Source organism: Schistocerca nitens, chromosome 2, assembly GCF_023898315.1.
Source record: "Schistocerca nitens isolate TAMUIC-IGC-003100 chromosome 2, iqSchNite1.1, whole genome shotgun sequence".
NCBI lineage: Eukaryota > Metazoa > Arthropoda > Insecta > Orthoptera > Acrididae > Schistocerca > Schistocerca nitens.
Window position 1 is genome coordinate 108,630,661 of NC_064615.1, and position 25,320 is coordinate 108,655,980.

The 25,320-nt window shown below is 42.5% G+C and overlaps 1 protein-coding gene and 1 pseudogene across 1 annotated transcript in view; both read right to left on the reverse strand.

The window, feature by feature from the left end:
* Nucleotides 1–3,705: 3,705 nt before the first annotated feature.
* Nucleotides 3,706–25,320, reverse strand: part of LOC126234861 (serine protease 27-like) — a 63,875-nt gene continuing 42,260 nt past the window's right edge. Inside the window, exon 5 of the mRNA XM_049943602.1 lies at nucleotides 3,706–3,936. Coding sequence (XP_049799559.1) covers nucleotides 3,706–3,936 — 231 coding nt within the window. The remainder of the gene's footprint in view (nucleotides 3,937–25,320) is intronic.
* LOC126238222 (5S ribosomal RNA) lies at nucleotides 24,264–24,381 on the reverse strand (annotated as a pseudogene).

Here is a 25,320-nt window from a genome sequence, read left to right on the forward strand (position 1 = left end):
ATCCATCCGTCTTGAAAACGTATAAAGTACAAGATGGACCTTAACACACTAGGTGACCCCGCCACAGTAGTACAAAATAGTGGCACGCTTACAAAATAAACGTAGTATGAGCCGCACGGAGCACGCAGCACAATGTCCTTATGGTGTGCACACAAATACTTTATGACGGCTGAATTTCACATCCAGCTATTTTTTCATAATCTGATGATGCCCCAAAAGGGTGAAACGCGTCATTGATGTCAAATAATTTCGTTACCGAGTCTGTCTTTATTCTGAAATAGTTCAAAGCTTGTTGTAGCGTCCTGTCACAATGCAATGGAATAATTTTTACTTTTCTCACAGTTTTACAATGCACTTTGTAATATAGTCTAGCCCTCCATGTTACATAATGTCCACTCTTGATCACGCACGATACTCTCTTATCATCATCATCATCATCATTTAAGACTGATTATGCCTTTCAGCGTTCAGTCTGGAGCATAGTCCCCCTTAAAAAAATCCTCCACGATCCCCTATTCAGTGCTAACATTGGTGCCTCTTCTGATGTTAAGCCTATTACTTCAAAATCATTCTTAACCGAATCCAGGTACCTTCTCCTTGGTCTACCCAGACTCCTCCTACCCTCTACTGCTGAACCCATGAGTCTCTTGGGTAACCTTGCTTCTCCCATGCGTGTAACATGACCCCACCATCTAAGCTTGTTCGTCCTGATTGCTACTTCTATAAAGTTCATTCCCAGTTTTTCTTTGATTTCCTCATTGTGGACACCCTTCTGCCATTGTTCCCATTTACTAGTACCCGCAATCATCCTAGCTACTTTCATATCCGTAACCTCAACCTTATTGATAAGGTAACCTGAATCCACCCAGCTTTCGCTCCCATACAGCAAAGTTGGTCGAACGATTGAACGGTGCACAGATAACTTAGTCTTGGTACTGACTTCCTTCCTGCAGAAGAGCAGATCGTAGCTGATCGCTCACTGCATTAGCTTTGCTACACCTCGCTTCCAGTTCTTTCACTATGTTGCCATCCTGTGAGAATATGCATCCTAAGTACTTGAAACCGTCCACCTGTTCTAACTTTGTTCCTCCTATTTGGCACTCAATCCGTTTATATCTCTTTCCCACTGACATTACTTTCGTTTTGGACATGCTAATCTTCATACCATAGTCCTTACATTTCTGATCTAGCTCTGAACTATTACTTTGCAAACTTTCAATCGAATCTGCCATCACAACTAAGTTATCCGCATAAGCGAGACTGCTTATTTTGTGTTCACATACCTTAATCTCACCCAGCCAGTCTATTGTTTTCAACATATGATCCGTAAATAATATGAACTACAGTGGAGACAGGTTGCAGCCTTGTCGTACCCCTGAAACTACTCTGAGCCATGAACTCAATTTACCGTCAACTCTAGCTGCTGCCTGACTATCTATGTGAAGACCTTTAATTGCTTGCAAAAGTTTGCCTCCTATTCTATAATCTCGTAGAACAGACAATAACTTCCTCCTAGGACCCCGGTCATATGCCTTTTCTAGATCTATAAAGCATAGATACAATTCCCTGTTCCACTCGTAGCATTTCTCCATTATTTGCCGCAAGCTAAAGATTTGGTCCTGACAACCTCTAAGAGCAACACTGATTTTCATCCAATTTGTCCTCAACTAATACTCGCACTTTCCTTTCAACAATACCTGAGAAGATTTTACCCACAACGCTGATTAAAGAGATACCTCTGTAGTTGTTGCAATCTTTTTTGTTTCCATGTTTAAAGATTGGTGTGATTACTGCTTTCGTCCGGTCTGATGGAACCTGTCCCGACTCCCACGCCATTTCAGTTATCCTGTGTAGCCATTTAAGACCTGACATTCCACTGTATTTGATGAGTTCCGACTTAATTTCATCCACCCCAGCTGATTTGTTGCACTGCAATCTATTGACCATTTTCTCCACTTCCTCAAATGTGATACTATTTCCATCACCATTCCTATCTCATTGTACATCGAAATCTGAAACATTACTGATCGTGTTTTCACCTACATTGAGCAACTCTTCAAAATATTCCCTCCATCTGCCCAAGGCATCAACAGGATTCACCAGCAGTTTTCCTCACCTGTCCAAAATACTTGTCATTTCCTTCTTACCTTCCTTTCGAAGACTGCTAATTACACTCCAGAACGGTTTTCCAGCAGCTTGACCCAAAGTCTCCAACCTGTTTCCAAAGTCTTCCTAAGATTTCTTCTTGGATGCTGCAATTATCTGTTTGGCTTTGTTTCCTTCTTCAACATAACTTTCTTTGTCTACCTGAGTTCTAGTATGTAGCCATTTTTGATACACCTTCTTTTTCCTTTTACAGGCTGCCTTGACTGTGTCATTCCACCAAGCTGTTTGCTTCCTCGTACCTTTACACACTACTGTTCCAAGACATTGTTTAGCCACTTCTAGTACTGTGTCCCTGTACCTTGTCCATTCCTTTTCCAATGACTGTAATTGACTACATTCAACTAACTGGTACCTTTCTGAGATCACTGTTATGTACTTGTGCCTGATTTCCTCATCCTGAAGTTTCTCCACTCTTATCCTCCTTCATATGGACCCGACCTCCTGCACTTTCGGCCTCACAATACCAATTTCACTGCAGATTAAACAGTGATCAGTGTCATCAAAGAATCCCCTGAATACACGTGTGTCCCTCACAGCCTTCCTGAATTCCTAATCTGTTATTATATAGTCAATGACAGATCTGGTTCCCCCTCCTTACAAAGTATACCGGTGAATGTTCTTATGTTTGAAAAAGGAGTTTTTGATTACTAAGCCCATACTGGCACAGAAATCCAAGAGTTATTTCCCGTTCCTGTTGGCCTCCATATCCTCTCCAAATTTACCCATAACCTTTTCATACCCTTCTGTTCGATTTCCAATCCTGGCATTAAAATCACCCATGAGCAGAACACTGTCCTTGTCCTTTACTCTAACAACTACATCACTGAGTGCGTCATAAAAACTATCCATCTTCTCTTGATCTGTCCCTTCACAATGCGATACTCTCTTAGCATAAAAAAATTATTTCATCCATCTACCACTTCCTGATGATAGGGTAGTTCCTCAAATACCTGTCGATATCGTCCAACAAATATTCGATGGAACTGACGGATGTGGACTATGTGCCATGGAGTTGACGTATGATGACTGAAGCCTTTCGCGATGCCTTTCGTGTTGGTCACAGCAAACATATGTAACGTCTTAATGTTGTGCTTCCGTATGTTCAGCCGAATTGTTTACTCCATTTTACGCAAAATACTTCGACGACCGACCCAACTGTCTCCTTCAAGTGCTACGAACAGTGTTGGATTGCAACCAGACTGAAGTATTGTTGGTGTCGCACTATTATTTATAACCGAGTCCGACTCCCGGGGTCCGCTACGCCCTTTTGGGTCGGTCATCGAAACACTGGGCATTAAATGGAATTAACAATTCGTCTGTACATTCAAAATCCCAATATTAATCAACGGCGCAGAAATAGCTTGAGAAACGATTTAAACATCCGATTTCCCAACAAATGTTGCTCTCCATCTTTCTAGTAAAGCGGGTTGCATGAAGTACAGAATGAGAACACCATTTTCTTCCCTGGCTGAATGTCACAATGAATAAATGTCTGAAAAGAGGTGGTCATTTTTATGTTTAATAATCTACACAGAGTAATCAGTAGAGCAGCAGGACGGATACAAGACATTCGTACAAGCAGGCTAGATGGGGAACTGCGGCCGGCAGCCAGCAGAAGAAGGCGGCGGCGACGCCTGCTGAGCCAGAAGTGGCGTTGCGCGAAACGTCGGCCATAGTCTCGCGCATCCACTGCAGATTGGTGTCTACACGGGCGTACACACCCGGGTGGGCCGGGCCTGCGCAGCCGCGGCCCCACGAAACCACGCCAACCTGCGCAGCGGACCATGCCTCTAAATGTCCTACGTTCAAAGAGAAATTATGCACTAGCACTACACAGCTGTTCAAAATGGTTCAAATGGCTCTGAGCACTATGGGACTCAACTTCTGAGGTCATTAGTCCCCTAGAACTTAGAACTAGTTAAACCTAACTAACCTAAGGACATCACACACACCCATGCCCGAGGCAGGATTCGAACCTGCGACCGTAGCGGTCTCGCGGTTCGAGACTGCAGCGCCTAGAACCGCACGGCCACTTCGGCCGGCCACACAGCTGTATTTGTATATAGTCATAAAAGTTACTGTAGTTAACGCTACGTTTCGGTAACTGGTATTTTTGTTGATTTATGACAGTCTTAAATTTCACGAATTCCCAACCTGTATCTACATCTACATCTACACAGACGCTCCACAGTCCACCGTATGGTGCGTGGCGGAGGGTACCGTACACTGTCACTAGTTTTTCCCACCCCTGTCCCACTCCCAAATAGAGCGAGGGCAGAACGACTGTCTGTATGCCTCCATATGAGCCCAATTTGTCGTGTCTTATCTTCGCGGTCCTTACGCGCAATGTATGTTGGCGACAGTAAAATCGTTTGGCTGTCAGCTTCAAATGCCGAATCTCTAAATTTTCTCGATAGCGTTCCTCGGAAAGAACGTCGCCTTTCCACCAGGAATTCCCATTTGAGTTCCCGAAGCATCTCCGTAACACTTACGTGTTTGAACTTACCGGTAGCAAAATCTAGTAGCTTGCCTCCGATCTGTCTCGATGTCCTCCCTCAACCCGATCTGGTACGGATCCTAAACACTCGAGCATTACTCAATAATAGGTCGCACCAGTGTCTCCAAAGCGTTCTCCTTTACGCGTGAACCACACCTTCCTAAAACTCTCCCATTAAACCAAAGTCGTCCACTTGCCTTGCCTAACACTGAATGAGATTTTTCACTCTGCAGCGGAGTGTGTGCTGATATGGAACTTCCTGGCAGATTAAAACTGTGCGCCGGACCGAGACTCGAACTCGGGACCTGTTCGAGTCTCGGTCGGGCACACAGTTTTAATCTGCCAGGAAGTTTCTCTACCACAGTACCCCCATGTTCGTTCCATTTCGTATCACTTTTCAACGTTAGGCCCAGACATTTAAACGACTTGACTGTGTCGAGCACACACTAGTAATACTGTATCCGAGCACTAAAGTTTTGTTCTTCCTACCCATCAGCATTAACTTACAACTTTCCACATTACGGCTAGCTGTCATTCATCACAACAACTGGAAATTTTGTGTAAGTCGTCTTGTATCTTCCTACAGTCAACAAACGTCGACACGTTACCGCACACCACAGGACCAACAGCACACAACCGCAGATTGCTGCCCATCCTGTCCGCCAAATCACTTACGTATGTAGAGAACAACAGCTGTTGTATCACACTTCTCTGAGGCACTCCTAACGATACCCGTGTCTCTGATGAACACTCCCTGTCAAGGACATCACACTGGGTTCTATTACTTAAGAAGTCTTCGAGGCACTCACATATCTGTGACTTACTCCATTGAACGTATCTTTGTTAACAGCCTGTGCAATGGGATCATGTGACGTCAGCTCTGCGGCAACCGTTCGAGTCGGACTTTTAACTGGTTACCATCTCGCGTTTCCAAAGTGGCAGTGGGTGCACAACTCAACTGCTACGAGCGGTGGGATCTCTGGTATGGAGTGTTGCACTTCGAATAGAAAATCTGACAGTGAGAAAATAAATAAAAGTACATTCTCAGACCCTTAAATAAGTTTTCGCAATAACAGACCCTTAAATAAGGTTTCACAATAACTTTTTAAATGCTCATATTGCCCAGTATGCTGTCTTCTGCGGTATTAAAACCCCTGTTTTAAAAATAGAATCAAGAGACGGAAGATAATTACGCATCACCTAAAACATTGTCATTACAACATATGCTTGAAAATCGCATAATACCGAGACTGCAATCGCAAAAAAAAAAAAAAAAAAAAATTGTAATAGCTGATAGAAAGATGAAATCCTTTAAAAGATTCATAGAAGCTGTAGACCCATGAAAATGAAACGAAGTCCCATGCTTCTTGACAGAGCGTAGGGGAACTATGCGGAAGACCCGCACCGCCGTACTAGGCAAGGTCCTAATAGAGGTGGTTTGCCGTTGCCTTCCTCCAACTGTAATGGGGATGAATGGTGGTGATGGAGACGACAAAACACACCCAGTCATCTCGGGGCGAATAAACATCCCTCACCCCACCAGGAATCGAACCCCGGACCTCGTACTCGGGAAGTGAGAACACTACCGGGAGACCACGAGTTGCGGACAGGAGGTCCATACTGCGAGAAAATAATACCTGGCTCTGTTATCAAGGAGTCTACGGATCGTCATGTCTACTTTGTCGCAAAGCTCACCGATATGTATGATTCGTCGAAAATGATTTCTACCACAACTCTCTACCGAACAGACTTCATTTATCAAAAAGTGGGAAATATTTCCACAGCTCACTCGTCCGTAATCGCCTCACTACGGCAGCAACTTGAATTGAACACTTGGACAACTGGAGAGGAAACAGACGAAATAACTGAGACTCTCTTTAACACTTAATTTTCCAAATATCCTCGGAAATCCACAGTGACCTGTTGCCAGTGTGTTGATTCAAGCTGCCTGTGTTATTGGCGGTCGTGTTTGATTTCTTCGAGCATAGATAGGTTATACGCATCGATAGCATGAGACAAAAATTATTATAAAGGGGTACGAACTTTGATGTTACTGGCGTCACTCGCGCTGGATGTCGCAATGCTACTTTTATATGTTATAATGTTCTTGAGAACGGCACGAACAATACTGTAACAATATAAATAACGCATTAATTCCATGGTAGTATGAACGCCGTGGAAGAAAGGGCCTGCAATTGTAGTTTTTACTTATGTCGAGCAAGATACTGAAAACTTTCTATTACGAAAACTGTGAATTCTCCGAATTCTCAATAACACATTATGTGGAAAGATTGCGCTTTTGCTTGGTCACTACCATAACCCTCTGTCTCTTCGACTACAATATATTAATGCTGGAATGTGGGCCTTTTTATTCTTTAGCGAACTCTCACTAATTTCTAGCAAAGATTTTCCGTTAGTCTACTAAACTGCAGGTTTAATCTGTCGAGAGTGACGGGGTGATTAGTGATGAACATCTGGAACATGTCACACCACATGAGTATTTAGCTGTAAAACTGAGAAGCGATATGAAATGGATCAAATAAAATCAGTATTAGCAAATCACGAATGGATGACTTAGACTGGCTGTGGGAAAATTCGGTGATATTTAAAGGAAATCATATACAACACGCTACTGCGACCCGTTCTGAAATACTGTTCCGATGTTTGGATTCCTTATCAAGTAGGCTTGGCAGCAGACGTCGTACGAATTCAGAGACGAGTAACGGGTCAGTAAGACGCATACGAAAGGTAACAAAAATGCTCGGAGTACTTAGATGACACTGCTTTGGAAGAAAGACGATGTAATTGTTGTTGAACGCTGTTGGACAAATATAGAGAATTAGTATTCTAAGATGACTGTGCGACCACTATGCTGCCATCAATGTTCGCCTCCTATTAGGATCATGACCGAGGCGCGTACAGAAACTTTAAGACAGTCATTTTCCAACGCGCCCAATATGCCGAAAGGAAAAGGAAACAAAACAGATAATACTGATACGATGTACCCTCCGCCATTCATTGCAGTGTGGCTTGTATGGTCGTAGACGTAGATATACTTGAACTAAAGCGATATACCTAAAGTGTTTTCTGTTATCACTCTCTTCTCGAGAAATTATGCCTTTCCGTTGTTGAGGTAGCGGTTTTGGTTTTTATTGCAATCAAGATGGGTGCGACCCTACACAGAAGAGTGCCGAAATACTGGCGTCACTCTCTTCTCTGCGCCGACCACAATGGCCGAGCGGTTCTACGCGCTTCAGTCTGGAACTGCGCGACCGCTACGGTCGCAGGTTCGAATCCTGCCTCGGGCATGGATGTGTGTGATGTCCTCAGGTTAGTTAGGTTTAAGTAATTCTAAGTTCTAGGGGACTGATGACTTCAGCTGTTCAGAGCCATTTGAACCATTTCTTTTCACTGCCGTTTGCTTGTAAAGCCATTACCGATGTACAGGAAGGAACCGATGCAGTGCGCTCACTGTGGAAGTCCCTGCACAAAATAAGCGTGCTAGCAGCATACGTGTCCCTCATCCGTTCCCAAGTGCCCTCAAGGACGCCTGCTACCCTTGCTGTGTAGAGTAATCATAACACTAGCCCACTATTTGCCCGTGAACAAAGGACACCCGTTAGTATATTCATTAGCTTTCTGTACCTCAATTGGTAAAAACGGAACCCATATATAATTACTTTGTTGTCCGTCTGTCTGTCTGTGCGTCTGTTAAGACCACTTTTCCTCAGGAAAGGGTAGAAGTATCACGCTGAAATTTATGGCATGTACTAAGGTATACGGTCCCTGGCCTATGCCAAAAACTAAAGCTACTATGTCAGTGTAGTTAAAAGATACAGCCATTTACGTCATACATTTCGATACTCGCAACCTCGCTTATGAAAACCTGTAGGGTACTTACTGTTGACCCAGATTCACAAAATATGTCAAGAAGCAATATTTCACAATACAAGTAATGGAAACAATTGTTAACCTGCCATTCTGTCACATAAAAGCTATTTTTAGCCATGTTTTGTCCCTCCATTAAGACCCCCTTTTCGCGGGAACGGGTACAAATATTAAGCTGTAGGTGCCCTTCTCTACGTTGGATAATTGGGCTAGGTTATGGACGTGCAAGTCGCCGAATAGAAATCTTGGACTAGGCCACTGAGCCACACGAAATTATTATTATTGTGTACATACATAATTAAGTACGAACTGAACCCTTAGAGGGCGAGTCCTACTAGCCCTTTTTTTCTACTGTAGTACGCTGGAAAAAAGTTTGAAACTTCTAGGTGCTTTCCAAGAAATTGGACCTTCTCAAACTCCGTGAGTGACGTCACAGACAGCGGTGGGACACCAGACTGACTGCTGCGCACCAACGGCCTGAAAACCAGGAGTGTATGTCTGGGGTGCCATTCATTTCATTGGAGCATCTCTTTTGTTGTTATCCGTGACGGTCTTACAGTATAGGGTATTTCTACGATATTCTACGCCTCCTTTTGATGACTTTCATGCCAAGCTACCATGGGCTTACATTTCAACAAAATAATGCCCACTCGCACACGGCGACAGTTTTTACTGCTTGTCTTCGTGTTTGCCAAACCTCACCTCGGCCAGCGAGGTCGGCGGATCTCTACCCGTTGAGACCTTTTGGAGTGCTATGGGCAGGGCCCTGCAGCCATCAAGGGATTCTGACGATTTAAGGAGCCATTTGGACGTAATTTGGCAAGATATTCCTCAAAAGGACATTCTACAACTCTGTCATTGAATGTCAAGTTGAACGACTGCTTGCATAAGTGAGAGCGGTGGACCAGTGCGTTACTGGCTTGCTCAGTTTGTGATGCTTTTCTCTCGAATAAATCACCCAGCGTTTCCGACATTGTAATCATTTGTTTGTCTGTACATTTGCATCACATCTACCGATTCGTATTGTTCCTTCATGGTGCGTCCCCTTTGTTTTTCTTTTTAGTTATTTTTTTTTAAGAGTGTATTAGGTCCAATGACAACACTGGTTAGTAGCGTTCATATTGTCGCACCCTCACTATTTTTTCGGCGGCACTGTGAAAAATGGCAGCTCAGTCACAGTAGCTGAATTAGGAATAAGCAGCTGGCAGGGGCCAAGTGTTGAAATGCCTGTTGCATCAAAAGAACTATTCACGCATTGTCAGGTGAGCCAGGCCAAACACCTCAATACTGACAATGAAGCGCAAAGATGGGGCTTTTTCAGGGTGAATAATGCTGGAAGTGGTACATTGGCAGAACAAATAATGCTCTAACCAGTATAAACATCTCTCATTTCTGGCAGAAGTATTCACATCCCGGCAATACGACGAAAGGATTTTATGCCAGAGACCGGAGCAAAATAGGTCAGCCAGAAGCCACCACGAGTTTGGTCGTCCGCCACTGTCGGACTATATTCTGGAGTTGAGTCCTCCTCCCTCGACTCGGCGCCTTTCTAGTGATGAGCCGCTTTGGTTCTGGAGTTCCACCACCACGCGCTTCTACTGTGGGGGGGGGGGGGGGGGCAGTCTCCAGCCCCTGTAAGAATTAGGACAGTTTTCTGGGCCTCTGGCGGCAACAGCGAGCAGCAGCTCCGCGCCCAACTAGGGCTCGTCCCGCTGAGTAGTCTCCTCGGTATCATTGTTCCTGGACGTCAACATCACCGCCGGCCTCCTGGCCGACAGCTGGTCACCGCAGTGCACTGCCGGTTATCCATGCCATTCGCTGAGGGGGACGCGGCCGCCGCGTCGCAGCACTGGAAGTCCAGTTGTGTGATTCCCAAAAGTGTCCAACTCTCTGATACTATTTCCATGATGTGCCGATGGCCAGCAGCCTCGCCACGATCTACTGCTGCAGCCCAATCCTGCACAGTAGTGACACTCCACCCCACGCCACTACAGCACATATGATTCGTATTCCTTGTTGAAACCTGACGGGATCCACCGTTGATTGCAACCGTTCACCACTTACTATAATTTTTTAACAAAGACTGGAAAATAGGAACGAGATTTAAATTTCAACAAATCGAAGATTTTCGAGTTTAGAAGATATAAGCTTTTCATTTATATTAGCATAACGTGATCAGTTTAGTAGCTTCAGGCTCTATTTTATATACGGGCAGTAATTTTCACAGACAATGCTTTTTACATTACGATTAATTAAACAATTATAATAATTACACCTGGCAAAAGTTAGACCCCACCATTGTAAATGACAGACACTAGCATTAGTTTGTTTAGATATGCCGTATCCAGCTGAAACCATTCATTAATGATTAGATCCCGTACAGCAGCAAAATTAAACTATTTTGATTTCGATGTGAAACACACTGGTCCAAAATGACCCAATGTTTTGTATGTGACTGAGTTTGGTTCTTATCGAGCAGGTTGACATGGGGCAGGGTTCATAAGTGTTTTCAAACAAGGAACACACCCGCGGAGCTTTGTAAACATGGTTATTGTGATCTTGAAAGATAGAAGTGCCCACAATGTATTTATAGCGAAGATGAAGGGAAACTATCGGTTAGCGAGAATGTGGAAATAACAAACCTCATTTATTTGCGCGGGTACCCTGCTGAATGGGTGCTAGTCATGGTACACCATTAAAATATCGCATGACCACATAGGGCCTGAACTACATGGTACACACACACACACACACACACACACACACACACACAGAGAGAGAGAGAGAGAGAGAGAGAGAATTATATACTTTATTGGGCAAGCAGAGGACTTGGTACAATGATTCATTTGGAAACAGGGAAAATCAGGGTTCATTGGGCTACACAATACGCCTACATCAGACACCATACAGTTTCAGCGGTCCGTCGGTTTGCGAGGTACTAGACTCCAAATATCAACTGCACATAGTTAACTTCCTAATGGGCCTTGAAACAGCTTCAGGTGGACTGGTATTCACTGGCAGCAACAACTGCTGCAGAATTTAAAATCGATTTCCATTTATAAGGCGTGACAGTCGCCTTTTGTCCCTCTCGGACAGAATGTTTTCACAACCACTGTCCTCGCGCAGTTTTGCGTGGTTGTGAGTGATACACTACTCATATGTCTGGTAAAGCTCACTTTACTTTTACAAACTACCCGACTCGTCCGCATGAGTTCGCGGTCACAGTATTGAGTGCGCTGTTCGTCTAGGGGGCGTGGTGGTGGGGCCACGATCGGGCAAGTGAGGCGATGCCTTAGGGAGCAGTGAGTTGGGACCGGTGGTGCTTCAGTGTGAAGGGGGTCACGCGGCTCAAATTTGTGGCGAGGTAAACTGACTTCGGGCAACGGAAAGTTTGTGTGTGTATAACACATTTGTTATGGTAGAGCTCATTGAAGTCTTTCGTAATTGATTAATTTGTCATGTTGTAATCTAGCTGTGCATGGTAACTGATTCGTGGCTGCGGAATTAAAGTCCCTTGTTGCCTGTTCTAGTTTGAATTTTGGCTCCGGGAAACACACTTCTTGTCTGAAAGGGTACATCGAACTCTTAGAGGTGTGCGTGACTATTCCGGCCACGTAAGAGTCTCACTGTCCTACCTGTGTCGTTCACGGTGCCTTTGTAAATCGGAGAGGGGAAGAGTTGACCTGCAAATTTCTGCCTATTTAGAGCTCTTAGTCCATGCTCGGCAGTACTTCTGGGATTATTTTTCTATTCTACAAACTTGTTTTGTGATACCCACAGTGCATGTGTACTATAACACGTTTTCTCAGCTGTAGCAAACTCGCAGAGGGGTGTAACTGCACGACTGATGAGCGTCCTTTAGTCCGTTCCAGCGTCAGGGACAGTGTGGAATGCCACCTGGTGGGACTCTTGGACCGTAGTGTCTTTGCAGGTGTGCTTCTACACGCCATGCCGACCTGCACCATCTTCGCCTAGGAGGTTGCCGCTCGCTTTCCTCATTCTACAGGTCTAAGCAGTCAGTGGAGGTCGCCGCTTGATAACTTACAGAATAGTAATCTAGTAACACTTTCATGAAACTGCTGTTTTTCTCACACTAAGGGCCTAAGAGGCCAGTTATTCAATGCCAGTTTGGTGCTACTTATTTTAACAGTCTAACATCTTTTTAAACTTGGCCAAGTCTTTTTTAATTGGTGTGGGAAGCTACTCCTGTTGTAAATTGATCATCCTTTTGGTTCAGTAGTTTATTTAATGTGGCAGTCCTCCCCCTCTTTTCTTATAATGTCGTGGGCTGTAACGGCACTGGCTTTTGGCACCTCGTGCTTGGTTTGGCCACAATTCACTGTATTTTGTGGGCGCGGTGCCTAGATGCAGACCGACTGCTTTTAGTTATTCATTGTTTTGTCACGTCATCGCCCTGTTGGGTTCTGTTTATTGTGTTTGGTGTTACCAGTCAAATCTTATAAGAGGAAAAACATATTTGTATTTTTTTTAATTCCAGAATTTAGGCTCTTGCGCCTTAGTTTCGCAGTTGTTTAAATGTTGAGTCAGCCCAGTGGGGCAAGTTTGTAACGTTCTTGTGAAAAGTAATGGAAAATTGTATTTGATTTATTCGCGCCCGTTATGGTTCTCCCAAGTTGTGCCCTTTCTTTACACATATACTGTCGGTAGTTTAAATTATTATAACATTTGATCGTAATTTGACATTACAGGTTTCCAGTTTTATGGGCTTGCCTATAAAGAGGTATAGGTTGATAAAGAGCTCTGTTTCTTTTTTTAACTGTTGCTGGTATCCAAACTGTTGTTTCCTTTGTTTGTTTTTAATGCATTTGTTGTCTATCCCAGAAACTGTTTCTCTTAGTTTATATAGTGTTTAAATGATAAAGAACTTTGTCAGAATGGTCGAATGATGTGTACTTAAAACCCTGGTGCGGACCTTTCACGTGTTTGAACTTCGTTAAGCCGCACCCTGAAAAGTCAGGTTTCAAAAGATATAAGGGTAATCCCAAAATAATGTCTCCTATTTTTTTATAAGTACATAGACCTGTTTATTTCTAGAATGATTTACATCAGTTTACAGCTTGAACATTTAGCTATTTTTCGACATAATCATCATTTCTGTCGATGCATTTTTGTAGCCGCTGTGGCAGTTTTTGTATGGCCATGTCATACCAGCTCGCCGCCACGCTGTTCAGAAAGTTATGAACTGGCGTGTTTCCGTTAAAATTCTGTGAGCGGTGCTTTGGGAAACCTCAGGAACCAACGTGCTGAGATCATCCAGTAGATCTTCACGCATGCTTTGTTCAACCTTCAACACTGTCTCCTCAGAAACTGACAGTCTCCCGATCCTTTGTTCGTCGTGAATTTCGGTCCGACCAGCTGCAAACTCTCTACACCATTTTTTGACATCCATGCACGACTCACCATACACTTCCGTCAATTGGCGATGGATTCCAATCGGCGCAGTGCCCTTTACGTTCAAAAATCGAATAACTGCGCAGAATTCGCACTTGGCGGTAACATCCAACGGGAGCTCCATTGTCAACTGCTGCCAAGCCAAGACAGAGCGCCTCAGTGCGTGAAGCACTCTTCATAACAGTGTGACAAACTGCTACACAAACAGAATTGTGTACTTATAAAAAAATAGGAGACCTTACTTTTGGGATTACCCTCGTAGTAAGAGAATGAAAGAAGTTTAAACCTGATTCTAACATACATAATGCATGTGGAATAACAGTACGGTCTAAAACTTAACAGGAATAGACTGTCCAGCCACGTTATTATGACCGCCTGTTAAAAGCCCGAATAACCTTCCTTGGCAGCACAGACTGCTGGGAGACATGCTGGAAGAGAGTCAGTGAGGTTCTGGAAGACACTGACAGGGATGTGGAGCCATGCTGACTCCAGTGTTGTGGCCAGGTGCCACCTCCTAAGCGATGTAATTTTTGTCTGCAAACTTTGATGGAATAGAGTGAGCAGTAAAAATGTAATAAACTGAAATGTCACGCCTGATGCTGAAGTTTGATCGTATGAAAAGCGAAACTGAATTAAGCGATAAACTTTTTTTCATTCATTACTTTGCAGGGAATGTCAGCCACAAAAAGCTTCTTGAAGGCCTGAAATTGCATGTAATGTTTACTGGAATTCGCTAAGCGGTCTCAACCTCAAATACAGAACAACTATTACCCAGGTATTTGCGCGCCGCCAAAAACGGTGCCATAAAATCAATACAAATTTCTAACTGTAACTCTCGTCTCATCAGGTTAAAAAGTCAACATTAGATTATACCTAAGGCGTAGATTATGTCAGCATTTTAAATTTGTACTTCCGTCTATAATCACGCAAAGCATTAAAAATCAACGTATTCTTGCCGCTGTAAGCTTAGGCAACGTGCAACTGGTAGTTTAGTAGCATAAATATCTACAAAAGAGTCTCATGAAGTTCGCACCCGACTTTCGAGAAATATACATTTTTTCAGAGATCTTCACAAGTATGCCATAGTTCTAAAGTTCTCTGTACAAAATTTAAATAGTTCTGCAGAATTTCACGAACGAAACAATAGTATCTGGGAAATCTTTAATCTTAAAAAAAAATTAATAGCCAAATTGGGAAATAAATTTTGTGATCAAATTCTGAATAGCTCCCGAGAGCTCTACGGAAAACCTTAATGATTTTGTTATACAATTAATAGTTTATGAGATAACTGCAATACTAAGGAACACGTCTTCACTACAGCAAATATACGAAATCGCACTAGAGTTGTGATGACAGTTCCGATCACAGTTTTGGATAACACCCCAACGGTTTTATCGGAAATCCTAATTAACTTCTTGTAAAGGTAATCGTTTATAATTGCGATTATGTGAGACCCACTTCACTGACATATAGTTTTTCATTCGGAGGTTGAACTTCGCTGTGATAGTTCTGATCGGTGCACTTGGGTACAAGTCGGCACACATCGTGACGAATGTCGCTATGTATCCAACTGTTGACAACGCCAGAAATCTAACGGTACTTACGATTTTTTTGTCTCCTTATTGCATTGGATTACAACAACTTTAATTTAATACTCTCTGCTACAATTAACTACCGGATTTGAAGATAGTTGTCTCTATGATATGATTTCACGAACTCCTGTTACTTCATTGGTCGACACATACTGGGATTTCCCAGCATTTAGCGAGACATACACTGTTTTTCTCACAGAGCAGTTGAGGCGCCTCATACAATTCAAGCACCTTTTGTACCATTGCCAGAGTTGGAAAACAGGGATAGGGGTAGGATATTGCTCGGTTAGAGGAAGTTAGTATAACAACTGACTCACACAATACATTAATTAATTTTCGTAAGCTCAAAAGACATATGCTTATTGGGGCACCAATCATTAGTAGTCGGAAATCGTCTCCTCGATGAGAGGGCGAATGCTGTCGTGAACCCCGCTTATGGTGCTACAGCTGCCGGAAAGATAACTCTGGGCCAGATTTCTGGATGCGAAGAGTGAGATGGAGAGAGTGTGTATGTGAAAGAAAGAGAGAGAGAGAGAGGGAAAGAGATAATGAGCGAGATGGAGCACTGAGGACTCGGAACTTGGAGATGTCTGTTTTCTCTGTTCACTAAACACAATTCCAGATGATGCTTAATAGCCTAAAATGAATGTTGTTTGTGGACTTAATTAACATTTTAACGATTTAATTAATGCATTTAAACAACATCTGTTGCAACTCAAGAATTTTAAGCACATTGATTCTTTCACCCGAGACGTTGTTTTGCTTCCACCAATGTCATGGATGAAAAGCTTAGTATTCATCTGTACATCATCTCAAAGAGACATAAGCCTATAGATTATACACAAATTTTCATAGCTCTAGGAAATGTTCACTGCGTAATGAATACCAGAAATTAATTATGCCAGGTTTTGCCTGGACTTCACTCATTAGTTTTTATTTATTTATTTATTTACTCGTCGAGTTCCGCAGGACCAAATTGAGGAGCAAATCTCCAAGGTCATGGAACGTGTCAGTACATGAACTTACAACATAAAAGTAATAACACATAAAAATAAATGTTCATGAACTTGAAAAAAAGTCTGTCCATAAGTTTTAAGTAAACGTTATCAGCAAAACAATAAGAATCAGCTTCATTTTTCAAGGAACTCCTCGACAGAATAGAACTCATCAGTTTCGATTTGAAAGCGCGTGGATTACTGCTAAGATTTTTTAATTCGAGTGGCAGCTTATTGAAAATGGATGCACCAGTATACTGCACACCTTTTTGCACAAGAGTTAAGGAAGTCCGATCCAAATGGAGGTTTGATTTCTGCCGATTATTAACCGAGCAAAAGCAGCTTATTCTTGGGAATAAACTAATATTGGTAACAAGAAACGACAATAAGAAACATACATATTCAGAGACCAATGTCAAAATACCCAGACTCGTGAACAGAGGTCGACAAGAGGTTCGTGAACTCACACCACTTATTGCCTGAACCGCCCATTTCTGAGCCAAAAATATCCTTCTAGAATGGGAAGAGTTACCCCAAAACATAATACCATATGACATAAGTGAATGAAAATAAGCAAAATAGACTAATTTACTTGTCGAAGTATGACTCACTTTTGATACCATTCGAATCTTTGAACATGATCCTGAACGTGGGCTTTCCACGACAGCTTACTATCTATCTGAACACCTAGAAATTTGAACTGTTCAGCTTCACTAATCATATGCCCGTTCTGTGAGATTAAAACGTTAGGTTTTGTTGAATTGTGTGTTAGAAACCGTAAAAACTGAGTCTTACTGTGATTTTTCACTGTCATTAAGGTCGATAAGTGAGGGGGAGGTTACAACCTCCGACGGGGGGAGCCGTGCGGGCCGTGACGAGACGCCTCAAATCGAGAGATATAATTTTTGTAACTGGAACTGATGTTCATTTTAATGTCCTCGAAGACCTTATCAGTCTGGAGACACTGCATGCTACAACAATAGGATCAGAAATAGTTGATAAAGTAAAATTATGTCCACAAAAATTTAAAAGTGTGTCACAGAGTAAGGTGATTTATGTGGGTATTGGTGGAGAGCCGTCAATGCTTGCTAGAGTCAATGGCACTGCAACTTTGTTAGAAAACATTTTAATCATCCTGTACTAAAACATTACTGCATTATACACAAAGTGACATTGCGTGGAAAAATCTTAAAACCTTAAAAATGCAGTATGTTATGCCACTGCTTCTGAAATGTGTCAATATTCCCAGAGCTACGGAGTAACAATATGACAGTTTTGAAGGTGCTGTGAATTGTCGATTTGGAGTATAGTGAACTTCTCCTACATGGTAAGACGCAGTATTTCTAAAAGACAGCTTCTCAATACATTTTGATACTTGAAAAACGCTGTTTCTCATTTTTTAGGACAGGAAAATACTCTATCTGCCAAATAAACCCTGTGATATGGCAACAAGGAATTAGATTTGGCTTTTTTAGTTGAAGTTAGTTGCCATCTCAAAGCCTAAATTTGAAACTAGAAGGCAAAAGCGCCCGTCCATTTAAAATTACTTCCAAACTGATCATTTCTCAGTTATAAAATGATTATTTGAATATATATCCGTAACTCAAAGAACAGAGGGAATGTGAGGCAGATAACAGAATTCGACCAAATATACTGGATAACGTAAACAGTGCAAGGGCTATATGAAAGTCGTTTTCATAAGTCTGATGCCCGTTTTTAGTTCGTCAACGAAATATAACGTATACTCCTAGTGACACAGAAATGCAGCTGATTATTTTAAAAACAATTTCATTGTTGAAAATGAAATCTGAGAAGCTTTTTTCATATTGAAATGATTCTCCCTTAATTAATTTCTGGAATTTATTACGCGATGACCATTTCCTAGAGCTAAGAACATTCGAACGCCGTTATATAAGCCTGTGTGTCTTTGAGACGACATACAGATGAATACTAGGCTTTTCATCCATGACATTTGTTGAAGACAAAACAATGTCACGGATAAATCGATCAAACTAATGTATGTAAGATTCCTGAGTTCTAACAGATGTTGTTTAAACACATTAATTAAATCGTTAAAAAGTGTTAATTAAGTCTACAAACATCATTCATTTTAGACTACTAGGCATCAATTGGAAGTGAAACAAGAGACAACTCCAAGTTCTGAGGTCTCATTGCGCCACTTCTCTCTCTCTCTCTCTCTCTCTCTTTCTGTCACTCATTCACTCACTCACTCACTCTCAATCTTCGCATTCAGAAATCCTGGCCCAGAGTTATCTTCACCAAACGACACGCTCCAGCATCTGTAGCACCATAAGCGGGGTCCACGACAGCATTCACCCTTTCGTCGAGAAGATGAATTCAAACTACTGATATTGGCACTCCAATAACTAAATGTCTTTTGAGCTGACGTAAATTAATAAAATTAGCTGCGTGTGTCAGTTTGGAGCGTGTTTTAGCGGCTGATGACTGCTATACTCAGCTTGCGAGGCGATGTTTTGACTGCTTGAGCAACGTCTGTTCTAGATCTATTAATCCATACAGCTACACTTAAGATCGCCGCTTTAGCACTCATGATTTATCTCAGGGTCCAGCTATGCTGCGCCCTGAACGTATGGAGGTACAAAAAATGGTAGATTTGTATGAAGCGTCTGAACTCATCTGTGAAGAAAATAGCGTATGTCTTGCTAAATGTTGGGAAATCCCAGTATGTATCGAACAATGAAGTAGCAGGAGTTACTGAAAGAACATTATAGAGACAGATATCTTCAAATCCGGTACTTAATTGTAGCAAAGAATATCAAATTAAATTAAAGTTGTTGTGATACAACGCAATAACCAGATGAAAAAATCGCATCTACCGTTAGATTGATGGGGTTGTGAGCAGTCGGATGCGTAGCGATATTCGTCACTATGTGTGCCGACTTGTATCCACATGCACCGATCACAACTAGGGCAGCGAGCTCAACCTCCGAACGAAAAGATGTATGTTAGTGAAGTGTGTCGCACATTACTGCAATTATAAACGATTACCTTCACAAGAAATGAATTAGGATTTCCGATGAGACCGTTGGGGCGTTGTCCAGAACTGTGGTTGGAACTGTCATCACAACTCTATTGGATATTAATTTTTTACAAGATTAAAATTTTTCCAAGTACTCTTTAAATTTTGTACGGAGAACTCTAGAACTATAGCACATCTGCCAAGACCGCTGAAAAAATGTATATTTCTCGAAAGTCAGGTGTGAACTTCACATGACTCTACAAACGACACGAAGGGGCAGCGTACACTGGAGCTTCAAGTAGTGACAAAGGGCACGATCATAAAACGTAAACCTTCCTACCATCTTTCCTACTGTACACATTATTCCAGCTGCGCTTCTTGTAAGAAGTTATTCAATTTTCCGACATAGTAACGGAGGTCATTCAAAGGTGGTTGTGTGACTGACCTGGACGGAAAGGATTATTGAGCTCTCTGTTGCAGTGAATGCAGTAACTCAGTGCTTATATTTATTCAGCCCGAACATCTACATGAGCAGAAAAGTTGTCCCTGCTACGGTTCCCTAAAGGTGCCAGCTTGCTATCACCTACAGTGACAATTATAGACTGTGTAACGTAACATCTTAAATCAGAGCAAAAAGTTTATTCTGATTTTTCGACTAGACTGTAACTACAAGAATAGTTTCATAAAAGTACATTGTTTTCAAGTAATGTTGAATGTAGCGATGTTTTCTAACGATGTTAAATGTCTTTGACAATATATTTAAAGTAGCTGAAGTAACAGATATTATTAAAAGGAAACAAAAGATTAATAATGAATGTTTTCTATAATTACGACGACTGTAATATTCGTAGTTTATTTGAATATGTATATTGTTTTTAACGAAGTTAATAAGAAAATAAGAAATTCACTTTGGGTTTGAAACTCCCGGTTGTGTGGATGACCTTAGCACGAAGAGGTGTGGAAAGGACAGAACGAAACGAAAAGACCGTTGAAGACAGGATAGCCTGGCGTCACATTTGCTTATTGAACAGATACCGATAGTTAAAATTATCTGTCGAAGTTGTTATCCTAAGCTACCGTGAATCCATTCTCTTTATTTGTTTAAATAATTTTGAGTAAATCTAAACTGTGAAAAGATAGTACAATTATTTTCAGAATCACGACAAAGCATGATTGTTGTAAGTACATAAAGCTGGAAACACAGCTTTAAATTTATTTGTGTGGACATAAAATTACCTGGTAACCTTGCTAATTCACTTAATGCTTCAGTTTTTGATATTATTATCGTTTAATCTTCAGTTATTCAGTTTTCATTAATACGTAATTGCAATGAGCTACCTCAAAATCTCACCGCTTTCATCTATCTTCATTCCAAACAGAACATTGAAAACTGTAAGAACGTAAATTGATTCAGGTGATAGTTAAATAACTTCTGAAAGAATTAAGTAAAATTAATCCTGTAGTGCTGGCGACCACAAATCTTCGTAAAATCAGTACCTTTCTCAGAGGGACTGTCATACAATAAGATTACACCAGTGTACAATCCTTTCTCTACTGAGGTGAGGATAAAAGTACAAAGTAGGCAGCTGAAGTGTTTATTCAGTGTAATATCCTTTGTTGTGCGCCGAAATTATTACAAATGGAGCTCTTCTATCCTCTTTGGAGAGTAATCGAAGAGAAAAATAGTTGCATAAAGGTAACAATATTCCGTTAGGTTACACATGGTCAACACAGAAATTAGATATCGCTAGAATCAGCAAAAATATTAACAGTTATATAGTGCACATTGAATGCCAACGCTCAACTGACCGAACATAAGGCTTTCGTTTTCTGGGAAGAGAGGGAAAGTGTCGAGTAAGATACAGAGGCCTATTGTATAGTGGCTCCGTTGGCGCCGAAGTATTTTCTTTCCAGTAACTTAAAACATTATTCTGCACCATAATAAATATCACAGAAAGCAAACACAACAACTTTTACAGCTAAAAATTGTTAGTTTCGTATCTACAAAGAAATACTTCCTCTGCTAAGAAAACATTAAGAAGTTAGCTTGCATTTAAATCTTGTACTTTAACAATAGTCCTATTACGTACCGTCCATACCGTTCGGTTTGATACGTTAGCCTCGGTAGTGACGTCATTTTCCGTGTGGTAGCCAATACTGCCATTCTGTACGCTACTGAGCCTTATTCCGTATCGTCCATACCGTTCGGTTCGGTAGATAAGACTCGGTAGTGATGTCATTTTCGGTGTGGTAACCAATGTTACTATTCTGTATGCTACTGAGGCCTGTTAACTACCGGTCCACCTGCTTATTATTTGTCTGCTGTACCAAGAGGTCGTGAGGTTCTGGTAAGGCTGTTCATGCAGTTTATTGTGCTTTGAATGTGGAGATAATATATAATTTTAGAAATATTGAGTGGTTATTAGTTTTGAATTCATTGATTATGTTTTACTAAAGAATCATTGGGATGCCTCCAAGTGGAATGTGAGTTCATAAATTTTATTTTGCAACATTTCAGTCGAGAATCGGGGAAGAGTATACGGTGCTCACGGTACTCTTAAGTAGGAGGCAAGGGCGACCAAGGCAGCTCGAGGAAATGCGGTGCCATACGATATGGCAATATAATCTGCGGGATGAAGCGAAGCCCTTTGAAATTCCTGAGAGCAGCTTTGTGGCGAGGTATGGTCCGAGCAGGGAGGAACTGGTTGAGGAACTTCAGCTGAACATGAGAGTCGATCGAAGAGCTACAGCCGTACCTTTGCAACTAAAGGTACATTTGTTTAGCAAGTTCTGAAACGACTAAATCAGAAATTACATTTTTTCAGTAAGTACAGAAACGACTAAATCAGTTGAACAATTCTTATCAGTCATCAGTTAAATGGTTTTTTTTTCTTCTTGGCTATGACAACTCTCAACTTTTTGGGACATGGTTCTTATCAAAAGGTGGTAGGAGCTCACAAATAAGCTGGCATGAGATATCGTGCGTCTCAAGGCACACTGACGAAATTGTGAAGGCTCTCAATGCGCCTGCAGTCTCAGATTATGATTGGAAGAGCATTTCTGGTAGTTGTGTCCGCTGCCTTCTTTGGTGTGGGGCGCTGTGTGTGCTGCGGTGTGCAGTGCTGAGCGCGCAGTCGTCGGGTGAGCACGTTAGGAGCTGTGGTCACTTGTCTTCGATCGGCTGGAACGAGGAGCCGCACCGACTCGCTACCGAACATCTTACAGAATTACACGGAGGCTTGGTTGCGGTAACCCTACCACTCGGTGCGCTCACCTAACAAACCGATCGGAAAAGCGACCAGCAGGGCTGCTCGCGACGAGAAGAAAAGGAAAAGTGGTGACCAGTGCAAACCCATATCATCCTCGCCAACATTAGGCGCCTAGTAACAAGAAATGACTCTGGCGAAAAACGGAAGGAATTACTATGTTGTGCAAATTGTATTTTTCCTTGAAGTAGATTGCTGCATTCACTAGTTTTATTTTGTAGCAACCGTGCTTGGCCTTATTCTATCGTTATTACATACTGCTATTGCTAATTCTTTTCATCTGCCGGAAGATTTTTGTGAATTTTGTAAACTGTTGTGACCATATTTTTCAGGCATAACCAATCGGAACTCGTCTGTCACCTAGTGCTAGCCTTAGTACCACAACAGCCAGCAACCCAGAAGCTTTTGGTGGTGCGCTTGGACCAACTTGAAGAACAAAAGGACGATGACCAACAACAACAACTACTCTAGTTAAAGATGCTGCCGCCGCCCTTTCTGGCATTCGATCGAAAACTGGAGTCCTGGAACAACTGCATAAAGCGACTAGAGCAACACTGTGATATACCACGGATATCAGGTTATGTGGAACAAAAACCATTTTATTAGCATACGCAGGCTACGTAAGTTGTCACATATGTCTCAACTAGTGACTGTCCGTTGTTCTGACTTAACGACAGAATAAGAGAGAAGTGCTTACGAATTAATTGGATTCGTAAGTTCCTGTTGCCGCTAGCAACATCCGAGTTTTCCAGTGATTCAGGAAGTGATATCAGAGCTACAAACCTTTGCAGACTCACTAATGATATGACTATGGTACACTTGCCAGACAATATATTAAGGAAGAATCTGATTACGCTAATCAACCAAAGTGGAGAAGACTGTCTCCCATTGATTCGGGCTTATAAACAAACGCATGTACAGTACGTGCTGGAGCAAAACAGTGAAAAGATACTGGTTTATTCATTACAAAACTGTCGTCACGACCAAGCAAACAGCAGGGCCAAACGTGGAAAACACACGGAATGCCTGCTACGCGACTGAAACAGTCAGAAAAACAGTTTAGACAAAAGAGGCGATTGTTTGTATCAGAACGTACACTGAGGTGATGGGGTACCTCCTATTATCGTGCCGGGCCACATTTAGCCGGTGCAGTGCAGCATCTCGTAGTAGCATGGACTCAACACATAGTTAGAAGTCTCCTGCAGGATGCAGCCATGCTGACTCTAACAAACAACAGCCCAATTCCGTCTGAGCAGGCCACGAAGGTCAAACGGTCCCGACCGGCCACCGTGTCATCCTCGGCCCACAGGCGTCATTGGATGCGGATATGCATGCGCCCAGCACGCCGCTCTCCCGGCCGTATGTGGCAGTTTACAACACCGGAGCCGCTACTTCTCAATCAAATAGCTCCTCAGTTTGCCTCACAAGGGCTGAGTGCACCCTGCTTGCCAACAGCTCTCGGAAGACCGGATGGTCACCCATCCAAGTGCTGGCCCAGCCTGACAGCGTTTAACTTCGGTGATCTGACGGGAACCGGTGTTACTACTGCGGCAAAGCCGTTGGCATGCTGACTCTATAGCCGTCCTTAACTGCAACAGTATTGCCGGTGCAGAATTTTGTGCATGAAATGATCTCTTCATTATGTCTCATAAATATTCAACGGGATTCGTGCCAGGCCATCTGGGTGGAAAAACCATTTGCTCGAATTGTCCAGAATGTTATTCAGACCAGTCGCGAAGAATTGTAACCCAGTAACATGATGCATTATCATCCATAAAAATTCCATCGTTGTTTGGGAACATGAAGTCCATTAATGGCTGCAAATGGTCTCCAACACCAACACGTTGAACAGTGCCTTGTTGACAACTTGGATCCCTGGATTCGTGAGCTTTGCGACTCACTCGGAGCCTACCATCGGATCTTAGCAACTGAATTCGGCACCCATCTGAGAAGACCACGGTATTCTGGTTGTCTAGGGTCTAACTGAAATGGTCACGAGCCCAGGAGAGGTACTGCATCTACATCTACATCTACATTTACACTCTGCAAGCCACCCAACGGTGTGTGGCGGAGGGCACTTTACGTGCCACTGTCATTACCTCCCTTTTCTGTTCCAGCCGCGTATGGTTTGCGGGAATAACGACTGTCTGAAAGCCCCCGTGCGCGCTCGAATCTCTCTAATTTTACATTCGTGATCTCCTCGGGAGGTATAAGTAGGGGGAAGCAATATATTCGATACCTCATCCAGAAACGCACCCTCTCGAAACCTGGCGAGCAAGCTACACCGCGATGCAGAGCGCCTCTCTTGCTGAGCCTGCCACTTGAGATTGCTAAACATCTCCGCAACGCTATCACGGTTACCAAGTAACCCTGTGACGAAACGCGCCGCTCTTCTTTGGATCTTCTCTATCTCCTCCGTCAACCCGATGTGGTACGGATCCCACACTGATGAGCAATACTCAAGTATAGGTCGAACGAGTGTTTTGTAAGCCACCTCCTTTGT